Source organism: Pimephales promelas, chromosome 17 (genome assembly GCF_988280905.1).
Source record: "Pimephales promelas chromosome 17, fPimPro1.hap1.1, whole genome shotgun sequence".
In the NCBI taxonomy this organism is placed as follows: Eukaryota; Metazoa; Chordata; class Actinopteri; order Cypriniformes; family Leuciscidae; genus Pimephales; species Pimephales promelas.
This window is the reverse complement of record NC_142785.1, coordinates 7711272-7731737: the sequence shown is the minus strand read 5'-3', so window position 1 is coordinate 7731737 and position 20466 is coordinate 7711272. Positions and strand designations below refer to the sequence as shown.

Below are 20466 nucleotides of genomic sequence, written 5' to 3'. Positions count from 1 at the left end.
GGGCATGTTCTAAACCTGCTTTTAGCCTCTTAGCATCCTTGATTTGTCATTACGAGTGCACAGCCATGTGAGTCGTGTTATTAAGAGTGACCACAGTAGTCGATTGTCGAGTTCACACGCGATATCATTGGTGAATATCATCTCAATCCTAGCACTGTTACCCCTTTTCCACCCAAAAAGAACTGGTTCGGAACTGGTGCTGGTTCAAAGTTGGTTCAACTTACGAACCCGTTCAGAACATGTTTGTTTTTCCACTGACTAGAGCGCCCAGGGAATGACTGTGTACGTCGCTAGAAACGCTTCCAAGTACATTGCTTTGGGATTATCTCCAACTCATGTACCAAGAAGGCTTTAAAGGAACACTCCGACTTTTTGGGACTTTAGCCTATTCACCATATCCCCCAGAGTTAGATAAGTCCATACCTTTTTCATCTCCGTGCGTGCTAGAAGTCTGTTTGACCTCTAGCCTAGCTCAGCACAAAGACTGGATGTGAATGGTTGCAGCTTTCATACTAATCCAAATGAGTGACAAAATAACGCAAACGTTTTCTTATTTACATGTTGTGGTTTGTATAGTCACAGACTGTACAAATATCAAGGCCATATGAGACACAGACATCTTTTAACCGTAAAAATACTATATTTTCTGAAGGCGAGGCAGTGCTACTTGGGCAGAGTGATAACCATCACCTGAGACGCACCGTGACGAGGAGCAGAGTGTTCGCTCAGTGTTGGAATAAAGAGTCAGCAATTACTAACGTTAGATAGAAAAGCATAGTTTATCATGGGTGTTTGCTTTATTGTATGAGCTGTGACAATAAACAGGGGAGACCAGGTATGTTTCATTGAATTCCAACCAAAAACGCATCCAGATTTATAAATATCACAGAACATGAATAAACAATTATTATTACAGGAATCAATATATTTTAAATGTAATTTATTAGCTGAACCAAATGTATTCAACAGCATATAATATACAGTATAATTGCATTACTATAGGATAGAATAAGGGGAAAGTAATAGCACAAATTGTTTTTGCACAATGAACTCACAGCCTATCGTACCCTTTTGCATGCTCAAGTTCGTTATTTCCATGGTTATTTCAAATTTAGGCTACTAGGCGCGCAGGGTGCAAGTTCAACGCGCTCGTTTTTTTCCCCAAGCGCGTCCGCGCCGCATCAAGATAAAAACATATTCATACCCTAATCATGTAATAGTGTCACTAACGTTACATTAGATCTGGCTAATGGCACTGTTACAGTAGGTCATCTAAAAACATAACTTACCTCAGCCGCAGGTGATCCACTTGTCCTGTCTGTGCTATCGATGGGATAGCCGTATCCTTCAGCACATTATGGTCCGTGTGCCAAATTCCATTTTTTTCAAAATAATCGTCCTCATTGAAATGTACCGAGCAAACATAATGTCCCTTGATAATCTATTTAGGTGTGTTTGGATCGATATCCAGAGTAAGTAAGTTAGCCATTTCTTCATCCAGTCAGCGTTTTTAGTTGGAATTCTGTGAAACATGGTATTACCTCTCCTGTTTACTGTCGCAGGAAGCAAATAGAGGTATGTGAGCTGGCTGAATTAACATCATTTTTATTCATCTCTTTCACATCTACTGCAGTCAGATTGACAGTGGTCACTCTTAATAACACCACTCACATGACTGTGCACTCGTAATGACAAATCAAGGATGTTAAGATGCTAAAGTACGTTTAGATCTTGCCCCATTGAATTCAACAGAATTTTAAAAAGACGATAACATGGTGTAGGCAACACTATTATTGTCGTTATCTCTACTGACTGCACTCCAAATGTACAAAAAAAATGAGTTCCAAAGTTCTCCTTTAAAGCCTTTCGCAAAGATCAACAGTTATCTTTTCTTCTTATACCCCTAGGATAAGGCAAATGGATGGTGATCACGAGGGGGAGAAGAACATTAACATTCTGCTCAATGTTTGTTTAAGCAATAGTGCCTAGATTGTACATTTAAGTTCACCACCATTCAGTTCAGTTTATAAGCTGTCAGATGAGACCAAACATGAGATAGTTACATGTTACAAAACACTAGTAAATAAACAGTATGTTGTTGAACGCATATGTCCTGTGCAGCAAATGGTACAGATGAGTCATTGATGTGCAAACGACTCTGTCTCTCCTGACAGAACCATCCTGTGCCTGGAGTATCCCAACAGTCCTCAATCAGCATATTGATGAGATCCCCTAGCACTAGATAGGCATTGTGCCATGTTTAATTCACATGTATACCTTTTAAAAGGATTTCTGAAATACTAAGGCAGTAGAGAGTTTTACCCAGATTCGCTCAGGCCTACAGGACTATCGTACTGAAAATAGTGGACTTGAAGATTCAGCATAGTTGTCTATTCGTTGGCCTACATTATAGATTTGAATTTGATTACTGTTGCACAATTAATTAAAGTAGTGATTATGGCTTATATTTTTTTAAATTTAAAGAATTTAAATTTAAAAGTTTCTCTTTAACAGTAACTGTTTCTATTGGCCGCAGAGACGTTGGAAACAATTTCTTGGTTTTTAGTAAGTCCTATTTTAATACAGTTCAGGGTAGGAGGTGGCAGGAGCGTTTAACGTAACTTGAAAAAAATAAACAAACAACAAAATGAAAGTAAGAAGCAGCCCCTTACATATGACTGCCGCATATAAACATAATAAATAAAGCAACATTAAGTCCCAGGCCTTTTTCTATCTTGTCTTCCTCTGTCATCACTCCTCCTTTTATCCTCGCGGAGCTCCTCCATGGGATTTGACACCAGTGTGTGGCACAGGTGGCGCTCATTAACATTCACTCCACCAGCCTCGCTCCGCTCTCACGGCTTTTGGCCCCCGCTCTGCTTCATGCCACAGATCGTTTTATAGTTTTATAAGATTTGATTTTCTGTCTGTGTGGGAGAAACATCAGAAGTGCACTCGGGTCATTACATAACATTACATTTTCTGCCCTAGGTCCTTTCTTGCTGCCATGCTACCAGTCAGGAAGCCAGCCCAGCACAGCCATGTTCCACAGTGAAGAGAACGGCTCCAAAGGCATGGACCCTCTCGTGCTGATCGACGCCATCGCCATCTGCATGGCCTATGAGGAGAAAGAGCTGTGCAAGATTGGGGAGGTGGCACTTGCTGTCATCTTTGATGTTGCCAGCATTATTCTGGGCTCCAAAGAAAGGGTGAGGTTTTCCCTTTTCTAGAAAATATTTTCCACGTGAAGGATTTTCTGTTGAAACTCGATCTGGTTCTTTTTTCAGGCGTGCCAGCTTCCATTGTTCTCCTACATTGTGGAGCGACTGTGCGCATGCTGCTATGAGCAGGCCTGGTATGCTAAGCTAGGTGGAGTGGTGTCCATTAAGTTCCTGATGGAGAGGCTTCCTCTGATCTGGGTGTTGCAGAACCAGCTCACTTTCCTCAAAGCTCTGCTTTTTGTCATGATGGACCTCACAGGAGAGGTACAAACACTTTCTGATGTCATTGGAAATCATTTACTGCTGGTTTACCTGCATGAACGTCTGTATCCCATAATGTCTCTCTCAGGTGTCTAACGGTGCAGTTGCCATGGCGAAGACCACGCTGGAGCAGCTGTTGATACGCTGTGCCACTCCTCTAAAGGATGAGGAGAAGACTGAAGAGCTCCTGTCTGCCCAGGACAAATCCTTCCACCTGGTGACCCATGACCTGGTACGAGAAGTGACCTCCCCTAACTCCACTGTCCGCAAACAGGCCATGCACTCCCTGCAGGTGCTGGCTCAAGTCACAGGAAAGAGCGTCACCATCATCATGGAGCCTCATAAAGAAGTGAGTATGATGCACTCAATATGATTATAACACTTTGCCTGCTCAGACAGATTTTTACTTGCCTTGCCACTATTTTCACTGGCCACAACATTAAAAAGGGTACTTTATATTATTAAAATTAAATTTTTTTTATGTCAGTCCCTCCAGAAAGACGCGATTATGCGATCGCTGAATTCAATGCAAAATCAGCCAAAGTCAGCATTTATATATGCGGGGGACGAATTTTTTAAAATACGCCTCACTTTCGCCGCATAAATTGCCGATTTCCGTGCAAAATATGCGGGGTTTGCATAATTTCATAATCCTCGCATTTTCGTTGCAAAAAAAGTCACATGTATCTTAGCAAAAAGTTGCTTCACACAAGAGCAGCCATTTCCCCCTGTTTCCATGGGAACGTTATGAAGTGACGCAATTACGCGACGCCAGACAGACTCACGGAGGCGATCGACATCTCACAAATCGAACTCGTATAACTCTCTGTCGCACGTTCTACCGTCACATCGTTACTTAATAAACAACATAAGATAAAAGAAGTAGCATCAAACAGAAATTACCCGCACACATGGGGTGTTCGAGGCGCACATATAACACTGCAGAGAGTTCAACAGGGAGCGCGCAGCTCTTAAAGGGGCCACACCTTATTTACACTCGTAACAGTCTGAAATAAAACAAGATGAGAAATTAAATATTCCCAGCACTTTCTATGATGTAGTATGCTTGCTTATCAAAGGAAGTAATAAGAAATGACTCTTACATTAGCCTAGTGAGAACAGGATGTTGGGGGAATCACTTTTTTTCTCTTTTTCATCAAACTGCAATTTTTGCAAGTTCCCTCAATTTTTGCAAATTCCTGCAATTTCATTGCATAAATATCCCGCATATTCCATCGCATTTTTAAAGAAAACAGGCCGCATAATCAATCAATTTTTGCCCGCAAAAATCACAAAAAACTCACAAAAAACTTTTTCTGGAAGGACTGAATACTATAATGGTAAATGTTATATATAAATCGCAAATTTTTTCACAAATTTTTGGAAATTACCACCACAAAATCAGTCATTTTGATCGCAAAAATCACAAAAAAAAATCTTGAAATCCTGGAGGGACTGCTATGTGTTAGAAAAAAATGATTTATTCAAGTTTTCTCTAAAATGAAAATTATTTAATTATATAATTATTCAAATTAAATAATTATTCAAATTGTCTCTGCTAAAATATGTTTGTTTTAATTCAACTTAAATATCATTTTTAATTTTACATTTTTATATTAAACATTTCTATCAACAACAATTACCCTCGCACACCAACATGTGATAGATATGTGAGTTGGAGAAAAGACCAAAAAAAGTCAAAAAGTGTTGACATAACATAGGTTTTGTAGCAATAGATGTGAAATATACTACTAAAATTTAGCTCTAATTTGCGGAGCAATTTTTTAGATCTGTTAGACTGCTAAATAGTTTCAATTTTCAATATTTCACAGAAAAAGCAAATGTTTATTTTTCAAGACAACACATTTTTATTCTATAAGTTTAGATAACTCTAGACTGTCCAAGTGACCGCTCCATTAACTCTTAACACAGGTCCAGCGCCGCTATCACACAATTCTTATTTTTAACTCCTGCAAGGAAGGAACTTTAAAACTCTTTTTATTTCCTTCAGGTGTTGCAGGATATGGTTCCTCCAAAGAAACACCTGCTGCGTCATCAGCCTGCTAACGCTCAGATCGGCCTGATGGAGGGCAACACCTTCTGCACCACCCTACAGCCCCGCCTCTTCACCATGGACCTCAATGTGGTGGAGCACAAAGTCTTCTACACAGAGGTCGGTCTGAAACTCTCTGCACTAAAGTGGGTAGTATGAATACATCAATGTGGTTATGCTCTGTGAACTTCCTTTCCGATTTGACACAGTTGCTGAACCTATGTGAAGCTGAAGATGCTGCCTTGATGAAGCTGCCCTGTTATAAAAGCCTTCCTTCACTGGTACCGCTACGCATTGCCGCTCTTAGTACGTGCTACTTTTTCATTCATATATACAAGGAACTTTATAAGCTCTGTTTCAAAACATGTTTGGCTGCCTTGCTGTTTTATGCCTACACAGACTGCTGCCTTTTATGGCAGAATCGTAACTGACGTGGAACCTTTGAATCTGGTACCTTACATTGATTTGAACAATTTACTGAGGTGGCTACTTTGTATGTCATACAAATAAAACTCCTCACACAAAGTAGCTCATCGAAGGCTTGGAGTAGTTCACTTTTAAACAAAAACTTTTGCTGATAATTTACTCACCTCCATGTCACCCAAGATGTCCATATCTTTCTTTCTTCAGTTGAAAAGAAATTAAGGATTTTAATGAAAACATTCCAGGATTTTTCTCCATAATATGGACTTTACTGGTTACCAAACGGTTCAAGGTCCAAAAGGCAGTTTCAGTTTCAAAGGCAAACTGTTCAAAGCGACGATTAATGATCGCTCATTTGAAAATGACTTGCTCTGTTCTGTGATGCACGTTCGTGACTCTCCTGTTCAAACTCGTTTATCAAGATGAACGAATCTTTTTTCGTGTCATTTGGTTCATTCATCGAACGAAATGAACGAATTGATTTGGGAAAAGATTTGTTCATTTTGATGAACGAGTTCGAACAGGAGCGTCACGAACGCGCATCACAGAACAGAGCAAGGCAACCATTCGAGCTTATAAAACTTCAGCTTTTTTTTTTTTTAAATGAGCGATCGTTTCACTTGATAAGACCCTTATTCATCGTCTGGAATCGATTAAAGCCATTTGAACAGTTTGCAGTTTGCACTGAGACTGAACAATTTGAAGTCCATTATATGGAGAAAAATCCTGGAATGTTTTCATCAAAAACCTTAATTTCTTTTCGACTGAAGAAAGAAAGACGTGGACGTCTTGGGTGACATGGGGGTGAGTAAATCATCAGCAAAACATTTTTTTTAAAAGTGAACTACTACTTTAAGAAGAAACATTTCTTCGTATTAATATTTCTTATTAACTTTTCTTGTAGAAACTGTGGTATGTTTTGTTTAGGATTCTTTGATTGTATAGAAAGTTCGATAGAACAGCATTTATTTGAAATAGATTGGTGTTGTAACATTATGAATGTCTTTACTGTCACTTTTCATTAATTGAATGCATCCTTGTTGAATAATAGTATTCATTTGTTCCATTTTTAGTATTCAAATTTTTGGTGTGTCACGTAACTGAAAGAAAATAATACATGTGTACTGGATTTTAGGGCCTGTAATCTTATCAGTCTTTAGGATTTTGCTGTTTAAAACTTCCCTCGTGTGTAATTCCAGACGCTCTGGCGGCCTGTAACTACCTTCCCCAGTCCCGAGAGAAGATCATAGCTGCCCTCTTCAAGGCCCTCAACTCCACTAACAATGAGCTCCAGGAGGCCGGAGAGGCCTGCATGAGAAAGGTCAGTCCTCTCCCTCCACCAGCCTCATTTCCTTTCTCCAATCTCTCTGTCTCTTCCGCACTCTCTTCCTCTGCCCTGCTGCCTCTAATGAGTCCTGCCTGAAAAGATCAATACAGGATGGAGTGAAACAGGCTAAGAGGAAAATGAATTTGGCCTTGATGCATCGTCTTATTGCAAAAGGCTGGCGTGGCCTTTTGCGCTGGTCTACAGTTTTTCTGCTTCTGTGAGTTGATAGGACCGTAGTGAAAAACAAGGTTTTAAGATGCTATTATCATGTAGTCTCCCTTGTAGGGCATGTAAAAGCAGCTGTCTCTATTAAGAACACAATTGCTGTTTAATAGCCATTTATATGTGTTGAAGTCTGAGTGTGTATTCATGTTCCTATGCATTTCTCAGTTCTTAGAGGGGGCTACTATCGAGGTAGATCAGATCCATACGCATATGCGTCCCCTGCTGATGATGCTCGGAGACTATCGCAGTCTGACGCTCAATGTGGTCAACAGATTGACTTCTGTCACGCGACTGTTCCCCAACTCCTTCAATGACAAATTCTGTGACCAAATGATGGTAAGTCAATACTTTGGGTTAAATACATTTTAATACATTTATTTTGACCAGAATTTTCCCTAAATAAAGGTATTGATGACGGTAAAAAAATATTGATTTCTTGATTTTAATTATAATTTTTAAGAAACGATATTGATATTTAAATCCCAAGAATCAATCTTTCAGTCTTTGCTGTTGTCAGTTGATGAATAAAAAACTTTGTAGCGCACCTCCCATCCAATAAATCGCAATAAGCTTTGATCTTTGTTACTTCTGATATGAAACAAAGTAGCAGCTTTCAAATTCTGTCAATTTTATAAAAAAAATTCAAACAATAAATATTGTTTTGTCGCTCTTCAATGTGGCACGTGGAGCACACGTGAATTGATGATCTCTTTCGCTTTACTAGTAGTTACAGCACGACATAAACATACATGAATGAACATCGGAAGGTATGTTGAAAGAAACCGTTATCCAAATCCGTCTCATGTAATGAAAACAGCTTGTAAACAATGCCACGTAATGTTACATTTATCCCAGAGAAAGTATTCAGTGTCAAAACACTTCTAGTTAGCTAGAAAAATAAACTCTATACGCTGATTTCACGCAGCCGCCATTTTGAAATCGAAAGCGAGGCTCCGGTGGGAAGAACCCTGGAAGTACAGATAGACAACAATGCCTTGGACTGCCAAACCTGAAGCTGCTGTCGTGATTTACACTATTAGATGTTAATATCCAATATAGGATATGTATATAGTTCGTTCCTGCTTCTTTTTTTAACGTTCTGAATTGTATATAAAAAAATTATTTTATTTATAAATGAATTTCACTGTATATAGTCTAAAGTATGAAAGAAATGTATGTAAATTTTTAGAATAACTAATTTCTACATTAAACACAACAATACGCCATCGCATTCACAACTCTCCTATGATTAAAAGCGACACTTCCGGTTTTCTTTAGCCTGACTTCGTCATACTCATATTCTAGTCAGAATGTGAGTCTGAAACTGCTCCATAGGGCTTTGATTATGAGGCGTGTCTTAACGGAACCAGGAAAAAAGAAACTCTGCACTCAATTGGATAGTCGGTAGACTTACAACCAATCAGAGCAATGCAGTAAGTCAACTACTTTGCATATCACAGAACTTACTTAATTTTAGAAGTAAAATAACGAGTGTTGCTTCTTTTACTTGGTCCTCCATGAGTCCGACCAAAGGAGAAACCAAAACAACCACAGGCTTTTCATTACGTCCCATCTTCTTAGCGACCATCGGAGCCAGCTGATAAGTTACACTTACCGAATCATGTAAGAAGGATGGCAAAAATATCTTTCCGATCGACAAATGCCTTGATTGTAGTTTTCTGTTTGTCTATTAAATTGAATGTCGATTTATTTCACAACAGACGTGACAGCTGAATCTATACATCTCAGTTCTCCAGCTGTAGTCATCTTTGACAAGCGCTCTTTGATAACGTGATGATTACGTCCCTGCAGATCACCTGTCCATCATCGTATAAACTCCGCCCTGGCAATTTGATTGGCCCGATCATTTTTTGACTGATCATAATTACTCCTCAATGGATCGAGTCCAGACCGAACTTCCCGACCAAAAAATGTTGTGGGCGGAGTTCGGGCTGGCATCCAGGCTAGGTTTTCTTCCCACCGGAGCCATTTCAAAATGGCGGCTGCGTGTAATCAGCGTATAGAGGAGAATTTTGCTAAACTTATGCAATATATTGTATATTCATAGTATTTTTACATAACCTGTTTTTCAGTATTTAATATGTGTTTAAATCCTCGTAAAATGAAATGGAATCGAATCGAAATCTAATTTTTGTCAATGTTCAGCCCTACTATTGCTGCAGATTAGATGAATGCCTAATCACATTTAACACTTTGTTGGATGAGTGGATAGACTCTAAAGTCATTTTAACCATTATGGGTATGATTACATATGATTTACATTCTCTCTATATACTGTATATATGTATGACATAGATTTTTCTTAGATCATTTTGGAAATGTTTTCAAAGGGATCAAGAGTGCAGCAGTTAATGGTAGAATACACTACATTATTCAAAGACTTTAAACAGTCCAGAGAACAGACTCAATGTTTTTCCTGCTCTTGCAGCAACATCTGCGTAAATGGATGGAGGTGGTGGTGATCACGCATAAAGGAGGCCAGCGCAGTGACGGCAGTGTGAGTATAAGCTTGTTTTGATACCTCTGTTGCATATGCTGGGGTTTGTTGGGCTTTGCTGCCAACAAAGGCCAGTATTTCACAAACTTCACAAGGGTGGCAGCCTCGTAATGTATCTGTTAGTGGAAGGAATCTGTGGATATGGAGAGCTGAGATGAGCGCTCTGGACTGGACTAGACTCCACTCTCCAGCCCAGATCCCCCCCCCCCCCCCTCTCAGACTCTGTGAGTGGCCATATTACAATCAATGATTAATTAGGCGCCATCCACCCCCAGGCCGCCTAAGTAACAAGCCTCAGAGTTCTGGATCCTCGTTATCTTGTTGGACAGATAACCTTGTAGAATACGAAAAGGTGAGGGGGGGAAAAAGCCTAGCTGTTTCCACGTTTCGAAGCGAGCTGCCATTCTTTCGGTCTCGTTCACACCCTGCCTTTCTCTAAAATGTATTATAATTACATGCAAATTGGCCCTCTGTTCCTGCAGTTCTTAATATTCTTACAACAATGACAGAATGACCAGCCATACATGACAATGAGGTGGGGTCAGCCAGGTTCGGGGTTGGAGGGGTGGGGGGCCATTCAGAAAACTAGCTCCAGAAGATTAGTTTAGTCATACAGAGAAAAAGAAGGTCGATTCAGGGAGGGCGTACAGATTTAGGAGCGCATACTCAAACACTCTAGTTCTCATTGTTCCTCATTGTTTCCTCGGTGTAAAAATATCTCGACAATGTCCCAAAAATAACGAGAAGATGCACTCTGGGATTATGAAGACATCATATGCGTAGTTTGTCTGTTCCATTCTTTACGAAAGGACATTTTTATTCATATTTATTTAAAAAATATGTGAAATTCATATCGATAAAGTTCATCCCTTATTAAAAAATGAAGATTTTGGCATTATGACGGTTGTACTCATTTCACAACCTGAATTATTCTTGTTGTAATGTGAAAAAAAACAACCTAGGTTTTTAAATGCATTTATACATCATTGCAGCATTTGTTGTGAGGTAATGTCTTTAAAAGTTGTAGTTTTTTTTAAAAGACATTACAACTAGACTTGCTGCGATAGTCGATGTTACGTGGTGTTCAGCCGCACACCATTACATCACTTGCCCACCGATGCGGCTGTACCGCCGACCGTCGTTTGGATTTTTTTTTTTATAGTAATAAAAATTTCATTTCTCAGCATGGTCTGTCATGTTTATTAGTTTTGTTAATAAAGCTGTCTTATTCGTTATTCGTCAACCCATCCTAATATACTTGTTCTCATTAAAATACACTATGCCAAAAAACGATAACGCGTAGTGTTTGTGCACACGCACACAAGAGACGACGGTCCAAAATCCCTACCGGTTGTTCATGTCTACTAGTATATCACCCACTCCTAATGTTATTAATTGAATATTAAACTTTAATTCAATAATCATATCTGTATAACCTCTGTTCATGAGCTGATAAAGTGAAGCACATTTAGTGGATTGAGTGCACAGTGGCATAGACGTTAGCGTTTCAGGAAAACGTTGTGATTTCTGTGCTGCTGCAATGGAGCAACTCTAAATGTGTGCCATTAAATAAAAGATACGAGAATGGTAAAATGAATAGTGAAATTAACATAAGCTTGTGCATTTTAATAGGCATAATTACAAATGCAATGAATGTACAGTTATCCGCATCATAAAGGACCAAGTATGAAAGTACCAGTCATATGATTAAAAAAAAAAAAGTATTGGAAATTTCTTGATTTTAATACATTAAAAAAACTGTTACAGTAATTTTTAATAAAAAAAAAAACAATAGAAAAAAAAACAATACTTGATGGATTAAAGTAATAAACAATAAATAAAATGTGCGTAATTGTCCTGACAATAATCTCAATACAATTATTATTATTTTTTTTTTTTGACAATTCCTGTTAGGTTTTGTGAGATTCACTTGGGTATGTGCAATACAATATAATGTGTGTATGGATAAAATATGATTCCCAAATACAAAAATATTATTGAAAATATTTATGGTACCTGTCTGTTATTAAATTATGGAGAGGTTATGCAGTACTTGTTCTGTCAAGATAATTAAAATGTGTTCAAATGTTTAGAAACTATTAGGGATGCACCGAAATGAAAATTCTTGGCTGAAACCGAAAACCGAAAAAGAGGAAACCAAGGCTGAAAACCGAAAACCGAAACACCGAAAGAAATTATGCCTATTAGTATCATTGCATTTATGGCTATGACTGTGTACAAACTTTACTAAAATCAAGGCATTGCAATTGCATAAATTAATATAACATTTTCAAAGAATAAATCAATTACAAATTATGCAAATATTTATTTAGCACAATGCACAGTATAAAAAAAAATTCAAACTAAAATGTTTAACTTGACCCCACTCATGTGTACACTAAATAATAATCTACTGGCCTGCAGAAAGGTTTTAAAATGAAATGTTCTCTCAAAAACAAAGCTGAGCACAAACTTCTCATCACACTAGCACCCAGTTTGCATGTCTAAATTAATTACATTTTAAAAATTTAGCATACAATAGCATAAAAAGCCTTTTTAAATGAACAATGGTCCATGTTTAATACAAATGTACATAAAACTTAATGAAACATGTTTAGTGAATGTAGAAAATATTTAAGAGAGCATTAATTTAGTTCTATACATACATGTTCCCATATACATGTTTTTTTGTAATGTCACAAGTAATAATCTCAGGGTTTACTGGGTTTTACATGATTATTTATGTATTGCTGGTGGAATACTAAAAAATAAACATTGTCATGACTCATGTATTTATCTGTCTTCTTCTTACCGATTCCTGATGGTTAGAGGACAGTTACTTTCGGCCGAAAACCGAAAATGCACTTTTGGGCCATTTTCGGCCGAAAATCTTCGGCGGCCGAATATTCGGTGCATCCCTAGAAACGATAATTGTGGATATGCGTTATTTAGCGCTATGATCTTAATCCCTGGCCTATACCTTTGTAGGATGCCCTATTACCGCACAAGATGTCTCCCACTTTCAGTTTTCACACTGAAAATCAATAGACCTGTGGATTGAGTCCAGGTGAAATGCTGCCTGTTCCAATAATGATAAAAAATACTCCCTTTTACCTCCAGTTTTTTGAGTTTGCCTCCTGCACTGATTTTGTTTTTTGCGACTTGAGTTGGCAACAACAGCCCAGAGGAAGATTTCTCTGCACAGAAATACACACACACCCCACCATTCACCTGAACCCATCCCCTCAATCCATACAGTGCTCATTACCCACACTGCTTTGCTGATTGTTTGTTGTCTCCTGTTCTGGCGCAGCCTGCCATGGAGGGTGTAGAGGTGAGATGGCGGCCTGCTGTGGGGTCTTCACCGGCTCCGCTCTCATTGTGCTCGTGATTTATCTGTGCTAGTGGAGTCTTTGTAACTGTATCTCTGTGTCTGTGGTGTTGTGTTTGATCCTTACGAACCTGCTATCTTATGATGCCCCAATGGTTCCGTGATGTTTTTTTCAGGAACTAACCTTCCACTCTGACTTTCCCGCAAATGTTCCCCCAACTTGTCACTATTGATTATATATTACTGAAGGTAGGCTTGGGTTTCTACTGCTGGTTATCACTAATAATTATTGTGATGCATTCTTCTGTTCACCACTGCAGGAAATGAGGATCTGTTCAGCCATTATAAACCTCTTCCATCTGATACCAGCTGCTCCACAGACCCTGGTCAAACCTTTGCTGGAAGTGGTCATGAAGACGGAGAGGGCAATGCTCATAGAGGTACGAGACTTTTGCTGTAATCTGCAGCTAAAGGGAATGCCGGTTCAATTAGTTTGACTGGGCCTGTTAACTGATCAAATATTCAAGTGACTCTAAATAATCAAATGTCAAAGATAATACGAATCAATAATAAAGATACAAAGACAAAAATGCAATAATACGTATTGTGGATGGTGACAATATGTATCGTGGATAGCCCCCAAAATAAAAATACAGGTTTTCAGAGTTTTAGTGTAAGTACTACATTGAACTACTATATATAATGTTGATTTTAATGTATAATAATGCAATGGGGGAATATTTGTGGGTTCTGGTAATGCCAAATGTCTGATGTTACCAGTAAAAAGTGGGCGACGTTATTTTAAATATATCTAGTCAGTGAAAGCGTGCAAGCATATATAATAACTCAGTAATTTAAGCTTCAGAATTATGAATATTTTTATTCTGGTGTCACCATTGTCCTTGGGTTAGAAGCACCAAGCCTATTCATTTAAACCCACAATGTAATATCCAAGTTAGCATTTTAATCAACAGTACATTTTATGTTAACCTTTTACCATATGTCTTGAAGTATCGCAATAACATTGTATTGTGAGTTCAGTATCGAATATGGCCTTTTTGTAAATCATTGAAACACACTACCAGTCTGACTAACCGTTAGGCCACGACTGCCCCAAAAAAGAAAGAGTTTCTTGAGCACCAGATCAGTGTGTTAGAATGATTTTTAAAGAATTATGTGATGTTGAAGACTGGAGGACTGGCTTTTCCAGCACATAAATTTCATTTAAAAAATATATTGAAATAGAAAAGTTATCTTTAATTGTAAAAAGTATTTCATAACATTGCCCTTTTGATCAAATGAATGCAGCTTTGGTGAGCTTCCTAATTTGTAAGCAATTTTATGCAATGTGAAAATTGTGTTTGGTTCTATGCTCCTACACAGGCAGGCAGTCCTTTTAGAGAGCCGCTGATCAAGTTCCTGACGCGTCACCCATCTCAAACAGTGGAGCTGTTCATGATGGAGGCCACTCTCAATGACCCACAGTGGAGCCGCATGTTTATGGTGTGTTTGTTATTTTTGTTCTTCTCTTTACTGTTTTTGTGCCTATGTTAAAAAAAAATTCCATTAATGTGTTTTGATAGCCTGGGAAAACCCAAACAACTTCCGGCAAATTTAGATTAGCTCTGAAAATTAGTCTGGTAAAGAGCTCATTCAAGCCCATTTCCAATCCGTCGAATCAGAAACGTTGGGGCGGGCTTTACACGATGACGACAGCGCTGGGATTTTGAAGCAGATTTTGCAGCCTACATTACAAAGATGGATGCCGCTGTCAAACATCACTCGTTCGAATCAGCTATCACGTCTGTTTTAAAGAGGAAATGAAGCAGTGAATCAAGTTTACATGGATTTCCAATATAATCAACAATTATATAAGAAACATTACAAATGTAAACATTTAGAGGAAAAAAAGAAAAAACTTTGTATTTTTTGCCGCCAGGGCGCCGCCATTGTGCAGGTGACGTCACGGGGTTGGTTGGCTCAAGTTTAACAGGCTCTGGGCATTGAAAATCGCGACATCAAACTGTGTTTACACCAGTGTTTTGACCGCGAACGACTAATGTTAGGTACAGGTATTAGACAAAAATACGACGTCTGATGTTGTATGTTGACAAACTGCACATAGAAACATTGTTCGCGATGTCTGCCGTCATATTCCCGTCTCGTCAACATGTAAGTTAGCATGTATTTGTTAAAGGGGAAATGAAACATCCATATTTTCGCATTGGTAGTGCTAGTAGCTACAGCCTACATACTAGGAAAAAGTGTCTCCGCTCGGACATCCTTCAGGGAAAGCATCGCCTCTTCCACACGTCTAACTCCCGGCACAGCATGGTAAAAGTGCGCGCCGGTAATGAAGAATTGACCACGCAATACATGCTCAAGATCAACCTCTTGACAACAGATGGACTCTGACACGAAGGGGAATCGCAGGACAACATCCACGCTGACACCTGGTAAGTTAGCGTTGCAAACCTGCTCTTTGCCCCAAACCACCACCGGCTGTTCTACATAGCAACGTAACTTACATGGTGTTGACGAGACGGGAATATGACGGCAGACATCGCGAACAATGTTTCTATGTGCAGTTTGTCAACATATAACATTAGACGTCGTCTTTTTGTCTAATAACTGTACCTAACATTAGTCGTTCATGGTCAAAACACAGTTTGATGTCGCGATTTTCAATGCCCAGAGCCTGTTAAACTTGAGCCAACCAACCCCGTGACGTCAACTGCACAATGGCGGCTCCCTGGCTGCGAAAAATACAAAGTTTTCTTTTTTTCTTCTAAATGTTTACATTTGTAATGTTTCTTATATAATTGTTTGTTATATTGGAAATCCATCTTATAAATCATGTAAACTTGATTCACTGCTTCATTTCCCCTTTAAGCCATTTAAACGTTTCCTTTTTTTGTTAAAAACCGTGCAAAGAACAACACTCGGAGATGTTTTTCCGCCGGCCGCCGCTCTGCATGCATCATCTCCTTCATCACTCTGATTTAGGTCTATTCGCGACGTCCGTTGGTGACGCCTCGCTGGAATTGATTCGTCTATGACGCTTTGCGAGACCATAACTCAGTTACAACTGAGAATGCTCTGGTTTTAACCAGGCTAGTGTTTTGAATGTAAATTAAAAAAACTCCTTTTTACCATTATTCATTTGCAGAGCTTCTTGAAGCACAAAGATGCCAAGCCACTTCGAGATGTCTTGGCTTCTAACCCAAATCGGTTTGTCCCTCTGCTGGTTCCAGCTGGGCCTGCAGCAACTGTGAGACCTGGTTCTCCGTCCACCAGCACTGCCCGCCTTGATCTGCAGTTCCAGGCCATCAAGGTGGGCCACACTCTCTTAACATAATTATTTACTGTTAGATTTGATTTGCTTGAATATTAAAGATAATTTTTGCACTTCCTCAGATCATAAGCATCATTGTGAAAAATGATGAAGGCTGGTTGGCCGGTCAGCACTCTCTAGTGAGTCAACTCAGACGAGTATGGGTCAGCGAGGCCTTCCAGGAACGCCACCGCAAAGACAACATGGCTGCAACCAACTGGAAAGAGCCCAAACTTCTAGCGTTCTGTCTGCTTAGCTACTGCAAGTAAGTGTTGTATGTTTGGTGGTGCAGACACACTTCACTAATGTTGCAAAGTGTTATTAGCTTGGAAATTGGAAAGACATGTTTTCGCTTTGATTTTGACACTATAGTTGTGCATTTTCCTTCAGACGCAACTACTCTGAGATTGAGCTGCTCTTTCAGCTGTTGAGAGCCTTCACCGGCCGCTTCCTGTGCAACATGACCTTCCTGAAGGAGTACATGGAGGAGGAGATCCCCAAGAACTACAGCATCACGCACAAACGAGCACTCTTCTTCCGCTTTGTGGAGTTCAATGACCCGCACTTCAACGATGAGCTTAAGGCAAAGGTGATGTTGTACCATTTATACTGCTGTGAGTTTTAACATGCGAGGAGAAATGATGAATTTTGCCTTTGGGAAGACTTCTCATTTTGGGCTAGTGTGTCTGATATTATGACACGGACCTCTATGGCCAACATTATAAATTCCACCTTTCTGTTCAGAGTGGCTCAGCGTCACGCTCTCTTAGCGCTGATCATCTAATGCGGATAACAACCACAGCCCCTTCTGAATATGTATGTTTGAAAAGGGGAAGGTGACACAGATTGGCCGTGCATGACACTACCAGAGGCACGTCTTCACCCTTAACCGAAGTCTTTGAAGAACGCTAATGAATATTTATCTGCAGATTACTTTAATAGCCATTGCTATTAAAACTTTGCCTTTAATCATCCCTGTTGAAGATGAGAACTTTTTCTTCTAGCTTGCATGCATCAGTAACTTGGTTTTGGTGACATTTTCCCCATCACTAGCTGCATTTCCATTACAGATTTGCGCAAACCTTTTGCATTATTTTCTGAATGTTGATAAAAAAATAAAATAAAAAAAAAACTATTGCGATATGTCGACATTTCCATTAAAGGAGTAGTTCACTTTTAAATAAAACTTTTGTTGATAATTTAGTCACCCCCATGTCATCCATGATGTCCATGTCATTCTTTCTTCAGTTGAAAAGAAATTAAGGATTTTTCTCCATATAATGGACTTTAGTGGTAACCAAACAGTTCAAGGTCCAAAAGACAGTTTCAGTGCAAACTGCAAACTGTTCAAAGGGCTTTAAACGATTCCAGACGATGAATAGTTTTATAAGCTCAAATGCTCGCCTTGCTCTTTTCTGTGATGCGCGTTTGTAACTCTCCTGTTCGAACTCGTTCATCAAAATGAACAAATCTTTTCCCGAGACAATTCGTTCATTTCGTTCGTTGAATGAACCAAATGTCACAAAAAAAGATTCGTTCATTTTGATAAACGCGCTCGAACAGGAGAGTCACGAACGCGCATCACAGAACAGAGCAAGGCGACCATTTGAGCTTAAACGTTGTTTTTTTGTTTTTAAATGAGCAATCGTTTCGCTTGATAAGACCCTTATTCTATGTCTGGAATCATTTAAAGCCCTTTGAACAGTTTGCACTGAAACTGTCTTTTGGACCTTGAACCGTTTGGTTCCCATTGAAGTCCATTATATGGAGAAAAATCCTGGAATGTTTTCATCAAAAACCTTAATTTCTTTTTGACTGAAGAAAGAATGACATGGACATCTTGGATGACATGGGGGTGAGTAAATTATCAGCAAATTTGTTTTTTAAAAGTGAACTACTACTTTAACCGATGAAATATGACTAAAACTCAACTTTTTTCTCTCGCAATAAGTCATTCCAAAAATCATGGAAATGGATGTTGGTAGGTTTACATATATTCCAGCCACCACACTAGCCATTATTTTTAATTGAAGGAGACTTATGGCAGTTTTCCACTACATATTACCAACTCGACTCGACTCGCCTTTGTTTGGTTTCCACTGTGTAAAAGTTGTACCTGTACCTGATTTCGGATACTTTTTTTGTATCATCTCTGGCGATGTTCTGAGCGAGCCCAGGCGAGCTGAGGCGATACTAAATTGGGACGTGAAAACAATGCCGACTGCTGATTGGTCAGAGAGAATGGTCAGAGACCTTGAACGATGGAGAATCCAGAATATCCCCACCATTTTTAAATAGTTTGGCCAGAGATAGTTACTAAACTTTACTTTACTAAAAGTTAAAGTTACTAAAAACTAAAAGTTACTACTATTATTATGGCAACTCGGAATAATATGCCGTGGTCAAACGAGGTGGTGCAGACTTTCCTTTGTTTGGTTGCCGAAGAGAGGATCCAGCGAGAGCTTGATGGGGCAACGAGAAACGAAAGGCGTTGCTATGACGACCGGGTACTATTTGTGGCGCTACTATCTGCAATGGAAAACGGAGCAAAAAGCGAGCCGAGTCGAGGCGAGGCGAGCTGGTACTGGTAATGGAAAAGCGCCAGTAGTTATCCAAGCATTAATGGCAAGGAAAGCCCCTTATACTTAGGAGTGTCGGACGTTAGGGGTTTCTGGGTGTTTCACCCCTTCTATCTGCTTCAAGTGTCTTGATAAATTGTGTAATTTCTTTGTTGTTTAGAATCCAGTTTTCGCGTAATACATATACTTTAATGCAGCATTTTTGACGATGGTCCCTTCTGCTTTGATTCTATGAGCATCCTTATTGTCTAGCCGTATGAAGGGGTTTTTATAGTGGGCGAGCACCTACTGCAGTACATGGACCCACCCTCAACGGGTCATTGCGGTATTCAAGGCTGCTCTTCTTATTCCCACTTCATGTTTATTCATGTGAAATAATTCCATCAAGTTTGAGAAAAAGATCAAATGCCAGTTGATTAAAATGAACTGGATGTTCTCCTCCAAATGCCACCTTCTACATACAATGACATTGAGAAACGGTAGCAGTTCATTGGCAGATCGTCTTCACAGTTTTGATGCTCCGTTCCTGCTCTGCTACATCACCTCTCACAGCCAAACAGACGTTGCATCCTAAACATTTCCCAGGAGAGCTCAGCAGCTGCACTCTCTTAACAGAATACACGTTTAAGGTGATGTTTTCAGGCAGCTGGAGCCTCGGTGGTTTGGGCTGTGATGGATTGTGTAGAAAAGGATTTGTTGTGATCCATCACTCATGTGAAAGGGAGAGAGGCTCATTAGGACGAGGGATAATGAAGGAACACCTGCAGCCCTACGGCACCGATGTTTGAATAAATCCACACGCTGATGCACACTCCAGCTACCAAGCCAAACAACACAATCATTGTGTGACTAGACAAACTATCGGCTCGTCTAAGTACAAAGCTGGTATTATCCCAGAGATTAAATTAGTGTTCAAAGACACTAATTATGTAACGCATAAGAGGTGACATCTGGGAAGTCGAGGTAGGAGGAATTAGGGTTTTTGAACATCTGAAAACATGGTAACAATTAGCTGATGACGGTAATATGATGTTCGTTAGAGTGGTTGATAACAGTGAGCTTTCAAATGAACTGAATCTGGGCTGCCACATTGTGCTGTACATTTAAATGGCTTTAGTTATGCCGGAGCTTCCAAAGCAGTCTTATGTATCAACACTGCGTACGTACAAAAACACGGCGTGCGCCAGTTTTCAC

General features: G+C 39.4%; 1 protein-coding gene across 4 annotated transcripts in view; it reads left to right on the top strand.

The window, feature by feature from the left end:
• trrap (transformation/transcription domain-associated protein) overlaps nt 1-20466 on the top strand; it is a 139770-nt gene that overhangs the window by 35474 nt on the left and 83830 nt on the right. For 3 of the 4 annotated variants that reach the window (XM_089121852.1, XM_089121851.1, XM_089121850.1), the window contains exons 24-37: nt 2992-3209; nt 3288-3485; nt 3571-3831; nt 5494-5655; nt 5745-5841; nt 7158-7279; nt 7676-7846; nt 9960-10028; nt 13342-13362; nt 13680-13799; nt 14743-14862; nt 16529-16693; nt 16777-16958; nt 17084-17282. In XM_089121852.1, coding sequence (XP_088977978.1) covers nt 2992-3209; nt 3288-3485; nt 3571-3831; nt 5494-5655; nt 5745-5841; nt 7158-7279; nt 7676-7846; nt 9960-10028; nt 13342-13362; nt 13680-13799; nt 14743-14862; nt 16529-16693; nt 16777-16958; nt 17084-17282 — 2105 coding nt within the window. The remainder of the gene's footprint in view (nt 1-2991; nt 3210-3287; nt 3486-3570; nt 3832-5493; nt 5656-5744; nt 5842-7157; nt 7280-7675; nt 7847-9959; nt 10029-13341; nt 13363-13679; nt 13800-14742; nt 14863-16528; nt 16694-16776; nt 16959-17083; nt 17283-20466) is intronic. The other variant, XM_039687904.2, reaches the window with a different exon arrangement.